Source organism: Thermobia domestica, chromosome 10 (assembly GCF_964235325.1).
Source record: "Thermobia domestica chromosome 10, izTheDome1.hap1.1, whole genome shotgun sequence".
NCBI lineage: Eukaryota > Metazoa > Arthropoda > Insecta > Zygentoma > Lepismatidae > Thermobia > Thermobia domestica.
The window spans coordinates 27,352,066-27,367,140 of NC_137463.1; the positions used below are offsets into that span (position 1 = coordinate 27,352,066).

General features: G+C 33.6%; 1 protein-coding gene across 1 annotated transcript; it reads left to right on the forward strand.

Moving 5' to 3' along the window:
- Positions 1–12,100: 12,100 nt before the first annotated feature.
- On the forward strand, positions 12,101–13,819 carry LOC145661953 (uncharacterized protein F54H12.2-like). Its single transcript, XM_081727301.1, has 2 exons — positions 12,101–12,930; positions 13,602–13,819. Exon 1 carries the CDS (start codon positions 12,146–12,148, stop codon positions 12,926–12,928), a length of 783 nt encoding a protein of 260 aa, XP_081583427.1. The 5' UTR covers positions 12,101–12,145; the 3' UTR covers positions 12,929–12,930; positions 13,602–13,819.
- The last annotated feature ends 1,256 nt before the right edge of the window (positions 13,820–15,075 follow it).

Genomic DNA, 15,075 nt, shown 5'->3' on the forward strand with positions numbered 1-15,075 from the left:
CGAATCACATGAGCTCCAGCCGGGACGATGGTAATGAGAAATGAATGAATGAAATGTTGCATTAAATTCACGTACACGGTGTTTGTCCATCGAGTTTTACGTCCTACGGTTACGTCTACTAGGCTAATGAAGGAGAGGTGATAATGAAAAAATGAATGAAATGATGTAATGAAGAAAGTGGAAGGAAACTGGTGAACTCCGAAGGGAAATCCACGCATATGATGTTTGTCCACCACAAAGTTCATAGGGCACGAACTGGGATCGAATCAGAGACCCAAGCACTTGAGGTGAACGCTCTACCACTGAGCCACCGTACCCTCTGGAACGTAAAAATGAAATGATAAGGTCGGTTTTCCGGGGACAGTCAATAGCATCTTTTCGTTAAGTTGTAAAGGAAGCAGGGAATTTGTGGTCGCTAAAATTAATGACAAGTATATAGAAAAAAAAGACGTGATTTGAACACGGGACCTCATGCACCAGAGGTAAACACTCTACCACTGAGGCACTGAAGTTAATTTCATAATTTTCTAATGTTAATAAGAGTGAAATCTAACGTTAAATACACATACACAAGTCAACGAACTGAGAGAGTTTCTGTATCTGCAATGTCTACTTGCAAAGAGCAGAAAAATAAGATAACAGAACATGTTTTGTATTTCAATGTTGTTCTTCAGCTGTCGCGTCAACATTATCTTAGGTCATGGTTTCAGACAACACGAAGCAAAGATATGTATGTGTGTGTGTGTTTTAGGTAATATTAAAACAGTGTTTGAGATCTAAACTTGACAAAACTAGTGTTGCTTATACATCTCGGATGCCGTTACCTATGTACACATGATGTTGATTGATTTTTGAGTTTAACGTTCCGTTCAGCAGCGAGGCTATATGCACCACAAAGTTCACACGGCAAGAGTTAGGATCGAACCAGGGACCCCAATCACAGAAGGTGAACGCTTTACCACTGAGCCACAGCACCCCGCGATTTCATCATGGGGCACAAATCTTCAAGTTAAAACAATTGTCTATTCTCAAATAAGAGAACATTTCTCCATTTCTTTAAGTTGATCTAGGAAGTTGAACTTTATACAGTTTTCTCCATATTATAGTCTAAGCTGTATGTGATATTACTTTAAAAGGACGAAAGTAGTTAAAATATTCCCTATTATTATCATCATTTCTTCTAAAATGCTCAGATTCCCGTCATAGAATTCGTATACTAGCTATGTACACAGGCGTACATTAAGAAATTTTTTGTTGGGAGAGGTCCAAGCTTTGGGCGACGGGGCTCAAACACTACAAGCCTCTGTGTAGTATTGAATGCGTATTATTTTGCACTCGAAAAGACAATAAGTACTTGTAAAATACTTTCATCTATATTGTCATAGCGTCCCTTACAGCAGCGAGGCTATATGAGACGTGGACACTAATTCACCAAGGACCCCTATCGCATCACAAGTGAACGTTTTATCAATGATTCACCGAGGCCCCCTAGTACTTGTAAAAATTCTTTCATCTATATTGTCATAGCGTCCCTTTCAGCATCGAGGCTATATGAGACGTGGACACTAAATCACCAAGGTCCCCTATCGCATCACAAGTGAACGCTTTACCATTGATTCACCGAGTCCCCCTTAGTTCAAAGTACAGTACTCATGTAATAATATTATCTAACATAAAGTTTACTTGTCGAGGGGCTCCCTGGGGTAATATTCATACACGTAAAATATTTTAAAATAAACAACATTAGTACCGATTCCATAGTTTTCGAAGGTGCTGTATTCAAATAAAGACACTTTGAAAATAGTAACATGACATCTAAGGGGTAAAAAAAGTGGTGAGCTCACGGGGTCTCCCTATGGGGTAATATTCATAAACGTAAAATATTTTAAAATAAACAATATTAGTACCGATTCCATAGTTTTCGAAGGTGTTGTATTCAATAAAGACACTTTGAAAATAGTAACATGACATCTAAGGGGTAAAAAGTGATGAGCTCACGGGGGGTGATATTCATACACGTAAAAATAATTTAAAATAAACAGTATTAGTTTCGATTCCATAGTTTTCGAAGATGTTGTATTCAATAAAGACACTTTGAAATCAGTAACGTGACATCTAAGGGGTAAAAAGTGTTGAGCTCCCGGGGGTGATATTCATACACGTAAAATAAACAACATTAGTATCGATTCTATAGTTTTCGAAAGTGATTTCGCGTTCACTAAAATTAACGATAAAATTCTAAATCAGAATAAGTATAAAAGGCCGTGTAATCTACATATCTTCATTAGTCAATACATTTGAAAGAGATTGTGAGCATACATTTGTTTCACTCCTCATCCCATGGAATAGGAAGAAAAGTTAAAAATATTTAAAAGGTATGATGAGAGATTATTTCATTGACATCATAAAGTTCTGTCTTATATAGTATATATTTATATATCTAATATATATTGATTTATAAGTAACAAAATTCATTTCTTTTTTATTTTAGGTTGCATACAAATAAAGATAAGTGTAATCCTTTTCCCTATTCCCGTTGATATTATTATTATTATTCCTTTTTAATTACTTATATATCACATTTTACTTACTCGTATATTCTTTTAAACGCTTATATATCCTTTCAAAATATTTATATACATATATATATTCCATTTAAATAAGATTTATATATCCTATTATATATCATATTCATATACCGTTTACACATATTGCATTACGTATATATACATCTGAGGAAGAAAAATGGCAAAAGAGAGTACGCAAGATTTACTGAAGGAGATTACGGTCTTCATTAATGACATTGAAGAAGAAGAAGAAGAAGAGGTAGTGGGCGTAAATAACGAAACGCAAGTTCTTTTAAGTGAAATAAATGCCATAATTGGGATAGAAGAAGAAGAAGAAGAAATGCAAGAAGAAGAAGAAGAAGAAGAAGAAGACGCAAAAGAAGAAATGGAAATAGATCATCATGAAAAAATGCAAGAAGAAGAAGAAGACGGAGAAGAACAAATGAAAATAGAAGAAGCAGCAACAGAAGAAGAAGAAGAAGAAAGAGAAACTATTGAAATTCAAATTCCAGTAGAAAAAGAAGAAGAATATGATGAAGAAGAACTATTACAAATATTGAACAGTGCTAGCAATAGAACGATAACAGAAGAAGCATCAGACCGTATTAAAGAAATTATAAAGTGGTTACAAGAAGGAACAGAAGAAGACGTCGAAGAAAGGAGAAATGAAGAAGAAGAGCTGCTAAATTTCACGTTTTCCCAAATAATAGGAGAGGATTACAATAAGGAAGAGATGAAGATAGAAGAAGAAGATGATAAGTTTTACACGAATGAACTAGAAAATTGGATTAAAAATTTGTTTCCCGACCCCAGAAAAGAAGAAGAAGAAGAAGTAATATATCCCTCAATTATGGAAATATTAGCAGAGGCTAGTGCAGAACACGAAGAAATGGAAGTCGATTTAGACGGCATAGAAAAAAGAATGGACGAATTGCTAGCCGTATTTCAAGCACAACGAAATTCAAATATACAAGTAGGATTCGGAAATAACAACCGTAATGATGGACACAATAGATTTCATATAATAGAAGAACGAAGAAGACAATACAGACGATACAATATGGAGGGTAGAATGCTACGATTCCGTCTAGCCCCCGTGCGTGCAGATGAAAACCCTTTTACGGCAATTGAAGTAAGTCTACGGGCACTAATAGATTATTTGCTACGTAATGTGGACCAGCATGATTACGTAGGAATAACAATCACAAACGAGAGAGAAGGACATCGTCCATTTTGGTTGTCATTCAGAGAAGCAAGAAATCTTTCAGCAGAAGTTCTATGGATAAGTTATGAGAAAGTACTGCAAAGTAATGCGGCTTTTCTTATAAACGAAGATTGCATCGTGAATTTTCATCATGTACGCATGCCGAGAGGACAAGGTCGTTTGAAACAACATATTATGAATACCGAGGAATACGTAAAGGCAAAACGTGGTATTGTTACAATTAAGAATAAAGGTACAAGGTGTTTAGCACATGCAATCGTAGTTGCCATAGGACTGAAAAAATACAAGGGAAGAAATCAAGCTGAATACAGAAGATATGTAAATCAATATAAATATATAATTGAAAAAGAAGCAGAAGACCTATGTGAATCTGCTGATGTAGATCTTAGTCATGGTGGTGGAATTCCTGAAATTCGTAAATTTCAGGAATATTTAAAGGATTATAAAATTACAGTGTATAGGGGCTTTTCAGGCAGTGATGTCATGTTTGAAGCACCACCAAGTGATAACGAGAGAACTGCTTTAAATTTACTGTTTATAGATAATCACTTCAACGTCATTGAAAGCTTGACATCATGTTTTAGCTGTAAATTTTATTGCGAAAGTTGTCATAAGAAATATGAAAAAAAGCATGAACATTTGAAACATTGTACAGCTGTATGTTTTCGTTGTCATCAGAAGCCTCCATGTGATTTTAAAAAAACCCATATTACTTGCAATGATTGTAATCGAGAATTTTATGGCCAGTCATGCTATGACTATCACAAGTCAGCGCCGTATCAAAATGGAAAGCCTTTATGTTCCATTGTGAAATGTTGTGCCCAGTGTTTGAAAATTTATGTAATGAAAGAAAAACGTTCTCACGTATGTGGAGAAACTTATTGCAATATTTGCTATGCTATTGTACCACCCAATCATGAATGTTACATGAAAGTGAATGAAAGAAGAAAATCGAAAAAAGCCAATGAAAAAATCATCATGGAGAAGAAATCTATGATTCTGTTTTATGATATTGAATGCACACAAGATACGAAAATAGAAGATGAGGACGCAAACATATATGAACATATACCTAATGTCTTGGTTAGTCAACATGTATGTTACCAATGTTATGAAGATAACAACATCAAGAACGATTGTGTCATTTGTGGAAAGCGAGAAAATATTTTTGACGGAGAAAATGTAATAGAAGATTTTCTAAATCATCTTCAACAACGTCGACCAAACATTAAATCAGTAATCTGTGTTGCCCATAACTCAAAGGGATATGACGCACATTTCATCATTAAGACCATGGTTGAGAAGATGAATTGGACTCCAGAAGTAATCATGAATGGAGCAAAAATTCTCTCTCTTAAAATAGGAAACGTAACCTTCATCGATTCACTAAGCTTTCTTCCTATGCCCTTAAGTAAATTAAGTGGTGCATTTGGGCTTCAATCGTGCAAAGGATATTTCCCACACTTCTTTAATCGACGTGAGAACCAAACCTATGAAGGGCCGCTTCCAGACATTAAATATTATGGAGCAGATACTATGAAAGTAGACGAAAGACGCAAGTTTCTCCAATGGTATACCGAACATCAAAACGACACCTTTAAAATGAAAGAAGAACTCATCAAATATTGTGTACAGGATGTTGAAGTATTACGTCAAGCATGTATTTCCTTTATGAATACATTTGAATCTGAAACAAATGTAAATCCCTTACTGGAATGCATTACAATCGCCAGTGCATGTAATTTGGTATATCGTAGAAATTTCTTAAAGGAAAATACGATTGGTATCATACCAAAGAACGGGTATCGATGGAGAGATGTCCAGTCAATTGAAGCAGTACAATGGATAGCTTGGGAAGAAAAAACAAGAAACATCCAAATTACCAATGCTGCTCGTAGTAAGGAAAAACGAATAGCATCAATGAAAGTAGATGGTGTATGGACAGATCCCAATACAGGAAGAATACACGTGTGGGAATATGAGGGCGATTTTACACATGGCTGTATCTACTGCTACCCTAACGACAGAGATAAACCCATCTATAACAATGATACCGATACCATGGAATTTCGATATGAAGCAACAAAGAAGAAAATCCAAAAATTAAAAGATTTTGGCTGTGAAGTGCATGAAATATGGGGTTGTGAATTTAAAAAACAATTGGCAGGAAATGAAGAGATGAAGAAGTATGTTAGTAATCATCCGTATACAAAGAAAACACCATTAAATCCTCGTGACGCTTTTTATGGAGGACGTGTGAATGCCATACGTTTGTATCATAAAGCACAAGAATCTGAAGGAGAGACCATAAATTACAAAGATGTTATTTCCTTGTACCCATTTATCTCTAAGACTAAGAAGTTTCCAATTCGTCACCCTACTATCTACCTGCCTGGAGATTCAAATATTCCCACCATTGAAGAAGTAGAAGGATTAGTTAAGCTCAGTATTTTGCCTCCAAAACAACTGTTTCATCCTGTACTCCCTTATAAATCAAATGATAGATTGATGTTTCCACTCTGCCGTACATGTTGTGATGAATTAAACCAAGCACCTTGTAATCACAACGATGAAGACCGAGTGCTACATGGAACATGGGTAGCAGATGAAGTAAGAAAGGCATTAGAAAAAGGATACAAAATAATAGATATTCATGAAATATGGGCATATGACGTTGTTCAATATGATGAAAAAACAAAAAGTGGCGGCTTATTTGCAGAATACATAAACACCTTCCTGAAAGCAAAAACAGAAGCTAGTGGATGGCCATCATGGTGTGAAACAGATGAATTAAAGAAGAAGTACATTCAGCAATTTTATGAAAAGGAAGGAATACGTCTAGATGAGAACAAAATTAAACATAATCCAGCACTTAGAAGTTTAGCTAAATTAATGCTAAATTCATTTTGGGGAAAATTTGGTCAACGTGAGAACATGGGTCATGTCAGCATTATTAATGAACCCAAGGAATTATATGAAAAATTAACATCTCATGATATAGATGTTCATCAAATATTCCCAGTAAATGATGACATGTTATATGTATATTGGCAATACACCGATGACGTTCCTGTTTCACTACCAACAGTAAATGTTGTCATAGCCGCATACACAACAGCACAAGCAAGATTAGAATTGTACAAATATTTAGATCAACTACAAGAAAGAGTATTATATTTTGATACTGATTCCGTCATTTATACGCAAAAACCTGGTGAAAGTACAATTCCAACTGGTGACTTTTTAGGCGATTTAACAAATGAAGTCCTCGAATATGGTAAAGAAGCCTATATTTCAGAATATGTATCGGCGGGCCCGAAGAATTACAGCTTACGTATTTTTGATCCCAGCACGAAGAAGGAGTTTCAAGTATGCAAGATACGAGGCTTTTCATTAAACTATGAATCTTCAAAACACCTAAATTTTGATGTAATGAAGAAAATGATAGTAGATAATGAAGAGGATGCAGAAGAAGAGGAAGAATCTCGTCCTACTGAAGTAAAAATTACCAATGAGAAAAAAATTTGCCGCAGGAAAGACCATACTATCGTCAGCATGCCCGAAACAAAAATTTATAAGATAAATTATATTAAACGACGTAGAATACCAAATTCATATGATACTCTTCCATATGGCTACACTACTTCCAACAAAAGAAGAAGAGAAATGTAATAAGGCCCTTTATAAATATACGTATGAAGAAAGAATAATCATACTCTTTAACATGGACACGACGTGGAAACATCCCTTTTCATGTATTGTTGCCGGACCAAGTGGATGTGGAAAAACTTCCTTTGTAATACGTTTCCTGTCCAATTTATCACGTATGGTTAATACATCGTTTCGTCATATTTATTGGTACTATGCAGAATGGCAAAATGCATACAGAGAAATTTCGACAAAAGTACAATTTATTGAAGGATTACCTCGAACAAAAGACTTTTTACCTGAAACTGGACCACATCTTATTATTATTGATGATCAAATGTGTGAAGTGAACCGCAATATAGTTGATTTCTTTACAAAGGGTTCTCATCATAGAAATCTTAGTGTACTATTTATTACACAAAACATATTTCATCAGGGAAAAGGAAGCAGAGATATGAGTTTGAATTGTTCTTATATCGTATTATTTAAAAATCCAAGAGATAAATCACAAATTAAACATTTGAGTTATCAATTAACTCCTGAGAATTCAAAATTTCTTCAAGAAAGTTTCAACGACGCAACAAAGTTACCATATGGATATTTCTTTATTGATTTAAAACAGGATACGCCAGATGAACTTCGTTTTCAAACAAATATCTTTCCTGATGATATTTATCATTACGTTTATGTTCCATCGAAATAGAAGAAGAAGATATGTTTATAATGATTGTTTTAAACTGTGTTTCTTCATTCTGACAATATGTCTCCAAGAGTAAAACACGGAGATCTTCTTCGTACGCTGAGCAAAGCAAATCCTAAATTACGTAAAGCTATACTGGCCAATGCAGACTCTTCAGTGATTCGAAGTATTTGTGAATGTTGTTATAATGTATTAAAAGGGAATGTACCTCTTACAAAGACACAGAAAGCAAGATTAAAGCGATACAAGAGGACGCTTCGATATCTTGTGAAGAAAGGAAACTCCATCCAAAAGAAGAAGAAGCATTTATTAGTACAGCAGCAGGGTGGATTCCTACCGGCATTATTAGCTCCTATTTTAACTGGTGCATTATCAAGTTTACTATTCCGTTAGTACAATGGAACACGCAAAGAAGATGATTTTAGTTCCACCTGAAGTTCTGAATCGTATACAAACACCAACATCATCATCATCATCAGCCCTGGAGAAACGTGAATCTAATTTGGATCAAGAAATGCAAGAGATTTTACAGTTATCATCGCTTAGTGATGAAGAAAAGTGGAATCAGTATAACAATATTCTTCAAAAATATTTACATTTAATACGAAAACAAGAAGAACCTGTGACACTTTCAATTACGTCAACTAAATCAGAGAAGCCTGAAGTAGAAGAAGAAATATTATTATCTATACCCAAAATGTTTCGTAAAAGAGCTGAATTACTACTACATAGAATGAAACATGATGATAATATCACGTGGGATAATAAAGGAACTGTTTACATCAGAGGTGATAAACTAGAAGGATCTCACATTGTAGATTTAATTTCTGATGTGTCGCGACCCCGGAAACACACAAATCCACCGGGATGGGAGAAATTTTGTAATTATTTATCTTATAATAACACACCTCAAGAACTTATTGGAAATCCAAAACGTTTGTCATATATTTTACGACGAACTAAAGCATCACCAACAGCATCATCGTCAAGGGAAAAAATACCTCTGAAATCGTTTGCAGAAGACGACGAAGAAGAAGAAGAAGAAGAAGAAGAAAAGGAAAAAGTAATATCTCCTATAAGGAAAAGGAAACGTGCCTGTAAACGTCCAGTATGGTCAAGGTGGAAACCGTAAACAAACAGTTAAGCAAGATTTACTACAACCCTTCACATCCTGCCTCGTTTTTAACTGTTAAAAAATTGTGGATAGCTACAAAAAAGAAAATTCCTATACATTGTATAAGAAGATGGTTACTGCAACAAACAACATATACGTTACACAAACCTGTACGTCGTCGTTTTAAAAGAGATTTCTATGTAGTGAATAACATTGATGATGAGTGGGAAAGTGATATTAATGATCTTCAATCTCTTCATAAATTTAATGATGGATATCGTTATATTCTGACAGTGATAGATGTGTTCAGTCGATATGCATGGGCTGTGCCATTAAAATCTAAAAGTACAAATGATGTCTTAAAAGCATTGCAAATTGTGTTCAAAGACAGAAAACCAATTACATTTCGAACAGATAAAGGAAGTGAGTTTACTAATAAAACAATACAGAAGTACTTAGTGCACAACAAAATAAAACATATTACAACTAAAAATCCTGATATAAAAGCTAGTATTGTAGAACGTTTTAACAGAACTTTAAAAGAAAAAATGTGGAAGTATTTTACAAAGTATCAAACGTATAATTATTTAAATGTATTACCTCTTCTTGTGAAATCATACAATGAAGGTTATCATTCAAGTATAAAGATGTCACCTGCAAATGTTTCTCAAAATAACCTATTACAAGTATGGCATAATCAATATGATAATAAAATAAAGAAGACGAAGAAAAAGAATCCAAATTTCTCAAAACATCTTAAGATTGGTGATACAGTACGAATTAGTAAAACTAAACGTACATTTGATAAAGGATATATGCAAAATTGGACTTGGGAAATATTTAAAGTGAAGAAGATAATACCAAGAGATCCACCTGTTTATGAAATTGAAGATTTAAACAAGGAACCACTGGATGGATTATTTTACAGAGAGGAATTACAACCTGTGACGTTATCAAAGACATTTTACATAGATAAAATCATACGTACAAGAAGAAAAGGCAGCAGAAAAGAATATCTTGTTCATTGGAAAGGATATCCTTCTTCTTTCGATTCCTGGATACCTGCATCATCCGTAAAGAAGATCGAGAAGTACAATGGAACCTGATGGAGATTTTTACGTTACGCTTCCCAGTAATAGTTCTATGGAATATTTTCCTGACAACACCTTAACATCATACACTACGAAACTTCATCAAAGAATGGAATTCCATGAAAAGTGGGAAGTGGCTATTGTTGAAATTCATTATCCTCATTCAATATTAAATATTAATGACGAAAATAATAAAATTTTTTACAAACCTGCAAAAAGTGATGAATGGAAATTTATAACTATTCCTGTACGTTATTACACTGACATATCAGAATTGATAAAGATAATAAATACGTACAACAGATTCACAAATTTACATATTTCTTATACTCGTGAGAGTAATACCTGTTTTATACGACGTCTTCATAAAGACATAGATGTAGACGTTGCATTATCACCAAGTGTTAGTGCGATTTTGGGGTTTGATCCAAGCGTTGATTTAAAGGATATGCAACAAGGCCAAAGCATTCCAAATTTACGTTTAGGACTTCCATCTACAATGTATGTGTATTGTGATATAATTCAATCTGTATTTGTTGGAGATACAGTAGCACCATTATTACGTATCATAAATATGAATCCTGTGAATCATACATTTGGAAGTAGTGTTATAGAAATTTTTAATCCTCCACATTATGTGCCTATAGAGAAGATGCATTTTGAACACATCAAAATAGATATAAGAGATAGTACAGGCTCTCCACTGGCATTCACTTTCGGAACTGTATGCGTTAAACTACATTTTCGACCAGTGCGTCAACATCGACAAATATGAATAATCCATATTTACAATATTATCAAAAACAAGCTCTTTCTGGAACTGGAAACGTTTATGTTGGCTCCCCTTATCAAGTTGGACATGGTATTGGAAGTTTCCTTGGAGGATTATTTCGTTCTGTCATGCCACTAGTAAAACAAGGAGCTAAAACAGTAGGAAAGGAATTATTAAAATCTGGAGCAAACGTTATTACTGATGTCATCATCGACAATCAACCTATTAACGAATCCTTTCATCAACGAATGGGTGAAGCGAGATCCGTCTTGCAAGACAAAGCAAAAAATAAACTGAAATCTATGCTAGGATCTGGATATCAACGAAGGAAAAGAAGAATTACACATCATTCCATCTTTAACCCTTCACCATTACACATCATCAAGCGCAAGAAGAAGAAGGAGAAGGGCAAGAGGAAACGTACACAGAAAACAAAGAAAAATCAGTCTTATAAGAAGAGGAAGTTATCACACGATATCTTTGATTAAATCATCACCATTATGGCTTTCTTACATCATCAATCCTGCGAGTGTGTAAAAAGTGAACTAGATATTTTTTCTACAAAACCAACGCAAACCAGTATATTGGATAATCATGTTGTTACATACAAACCAATCAGTTCACTAGCTGATAATGCTCCTATAGAGTTTGTCATCCCAGGAACAAGTGATGAATACATAGATCTACCACATACTCTTCTTTACATCGAAGCTCAAATCGTTAAGCCTGATGGATCAGCATTTGGTGAAAGTGATAAAGCTGTGGCTCCTATTAATGACTTTTTAAATTCTATGTTCAGTGAAGTGGAAGTGTATTTAAATAACAAACTGATTTCATTTCCATCTCATAATCATCCATATCGATCATACATTGAAAAACTGTTAAATTATGATGATTCTGCTAAAAATACTCATCTTCAATGTGCATTCTGGTTTCAAGATACTGCTGGACATATGGATGCAACATCTAGTGGTAATAAAGGATTTCAACAACGTTATGAATTAACAAAAAAAAGTGCAAAATTCGACATGCTTGGACATCTTCATTGTGATATTTTTAATCAAGATAAATTTTTAATCCAAGGAGTAGAATTACGTCTCAAGTTAATTCCTGCAAAGCCAAACTTTTGTCTCATCGCTAGTGATGCGTCTGTTGAGGCTAAAGTGAACATTTTAGACGCTGCTTTACATATTAAAAAGATTAATGTTAGTCCTACAATAAAACTAGCCCATAACAAGCTTCTACAATCAACAACAGCCAAATATCCTCTCACAAGAGTGCAAATGAAGTCATTCGTCATTCCAAAGGATCTTCAATCAAAAACAATTGATAATTTATTTATGGGAGTATTACCAACTCGAGTGATTGTGGCGTTTACACAAAATGATGCCTATACAGGAACAATAACTTCAAATCCATTTCATTTCAAACATTTTGACATCAATTTCTTCTCTCTATACATTGATGGAAAACCTGTACCTTCAAAACCATTACAACCAATTTTCGAAAACAACCTCTATGTTTCCTCATATCATACCTTATTCTGTGGATCAGGCATTCACTTTTCCAATCATGGCAACAATATTCCTCGCCTTGACTTTCCTCAAGGATACACTATCTTTGTTTTCGACATTACTCAAGATGGAGAAGCCAGCGCTGTGCAGCATTGGAATCTTATACGGCATGGGTGTGTTCGTCTGGAAGTTCATTTTACGAAGCCTCTACCAGCACCTATCTCCTGCATTGTGTATGGAGAATTCCAATCTCTCTTAGAAGTGGATCATCAGAGGAACATCATCATGGATTTTTAAAGGTACGTTATTTAAATATCATATCATATATGTACATGTCTGCATTTTTATACATGATGTCCTCTACACTAGATTTATTGAATGCTTTGCAAACAAATTCTTTATTTCACAATCATTTCGTTGGCGTATATGCAGCCAATGAATTACCAGCACATGTTCCACTACCTGCAGCTATCATCATAAATACAGATCCCTCGAACAAACTTGGCACACACTGGATTTCCGTATATATTCATACTGATGGCCGTGCCCACTACTTCGATACATTTGGATTTCCTCCATATGTAATGCATCATATTCAATTTCTACGTAGAAATTCCACTTCTTATACATTTAATAATAAACAAATTCAAAGTGTAAAATCATCCTTATGTGGGCATTATTCATATCTTTTCCTATGCTTCAAAGCTAAAGGAAAGTCCTTAAATGAATTTCATTACACTTTCTCATCAACTCCAGAAAAAAATGATCGTCGTTTGCTGTATTTACTTTTACAGGTAATCATGTCTTCATTCTTCTTCTTCGTTTGTTTTGATTACTTTCTTTTCATATTATTGAAGGTAGCCATTTCTTCTTCTTCTTTATTATAATGTGTTTGTATGTATTATTATTTGTTCATGATTATAGATAAAATAAATTTTAAGTTTGTTTTTCAATTTTTTTTTCATTTCAGAGAGTAAAAGATCGTCATCGTGTGTATGGACATCATCTTCAATGTACAGATTGACTTGTATCTACGTTTCATCATCAACATCAACAGCAGTAGTATCATCAGTGAACAGTATATGGCAGTTGTGAAGTTATCATCATCCACGGACAGTGGAAACAAAATCTAACGTTCTTTTAAAATATACTATACTTACCGGCGTTTTAATTGTGTAAATAGTTTCATCAACAATAAACACTTTGTATTATTTTTTCTCTTTGAAAACAAATGTTTTATTTCTTATTTTCTCCGTTTCCTAATAAATAAATATGTTTTATGATCAGTTATGTAATTAAATACACATATCATAAAACATATTTTTAAGTCATTGAATTAAAGAATTTCATAGTGATTTAAAAAAAAAGATTCTAAAACTGATTTTTAATTCAATGATGTAATCATATAGCTACATAATAATAATAATGAATTCAAATACTTAATCAGTTATTCTTTCGTAAATTAAATCAAGTATGTGAATTCAATATTATTATTATTATTATGATAGGACTTTTGTTTTTAAAATTTTAATATTAATTATTATTTTAATTCCTTTTTTAAAATTAAAAAAAGTCCTATCATACTTAAGACAAAGTTGTATAATAATAATAATTTCAAATACTAATTTTTATTTTAACATTCATTTCAAGAATTTGAATTCATTATGATTATTATTATTATTATTATACGTATCACTTATAATATACGAGGAAAAAATATGTTAGGATTTTTTTCTTATAAAAAATTTTAAAATCCTAACATATTGAGGTGTATGAAACGAACACAAAACACACACACAAATAAAACATTTCACTTTCCACTATATATATATTTTTATTACATTTGATATTACGTTGTTTCGTATACATGAAAAAAAAACAAATCAATTTCTCCTTCTTTTATGAAGAGTCGTTCACTTCATTGATACCCTCCGAAGGTTGAGTTTCGGTTTCCCCCCACCATGGCTGTGTCGATACACTATCAAATAAATCAGCCATTATTGAATCTATAAGTTTTTGTTTGCAAAATACTTTCATTTCCAATTTTAAACGTTCACCATCAATGTTCACATCACTGTTCTTATCAAGAGAGACACTTGGAAAACTAATGTTCATACCATTAATAATACTCTGTTCATCTACACAGGTATGGATTCCGGCAAGTCCTCTGCATGTAAGACACTGTAATTGTACATGATTACGAATAGTATCTGTACACAAGTCAAAATATTCACGTAGCACAACACTACAAACTTTACTGTTTTTCACAGCATGTTCAATACACGGTAATATTTCCAAGAAATAAAGCCAATCACTTGAAGATAAGTACACAGTGTTTCGAGGAGCATGAAGTGTTCCTTTCTTCTCTAACATCACTAATTTTTCACCCATTAGTTTTCGTACCACCAGTTCGTTTTTTCGACCAAGAGATTTTATAAATGTAA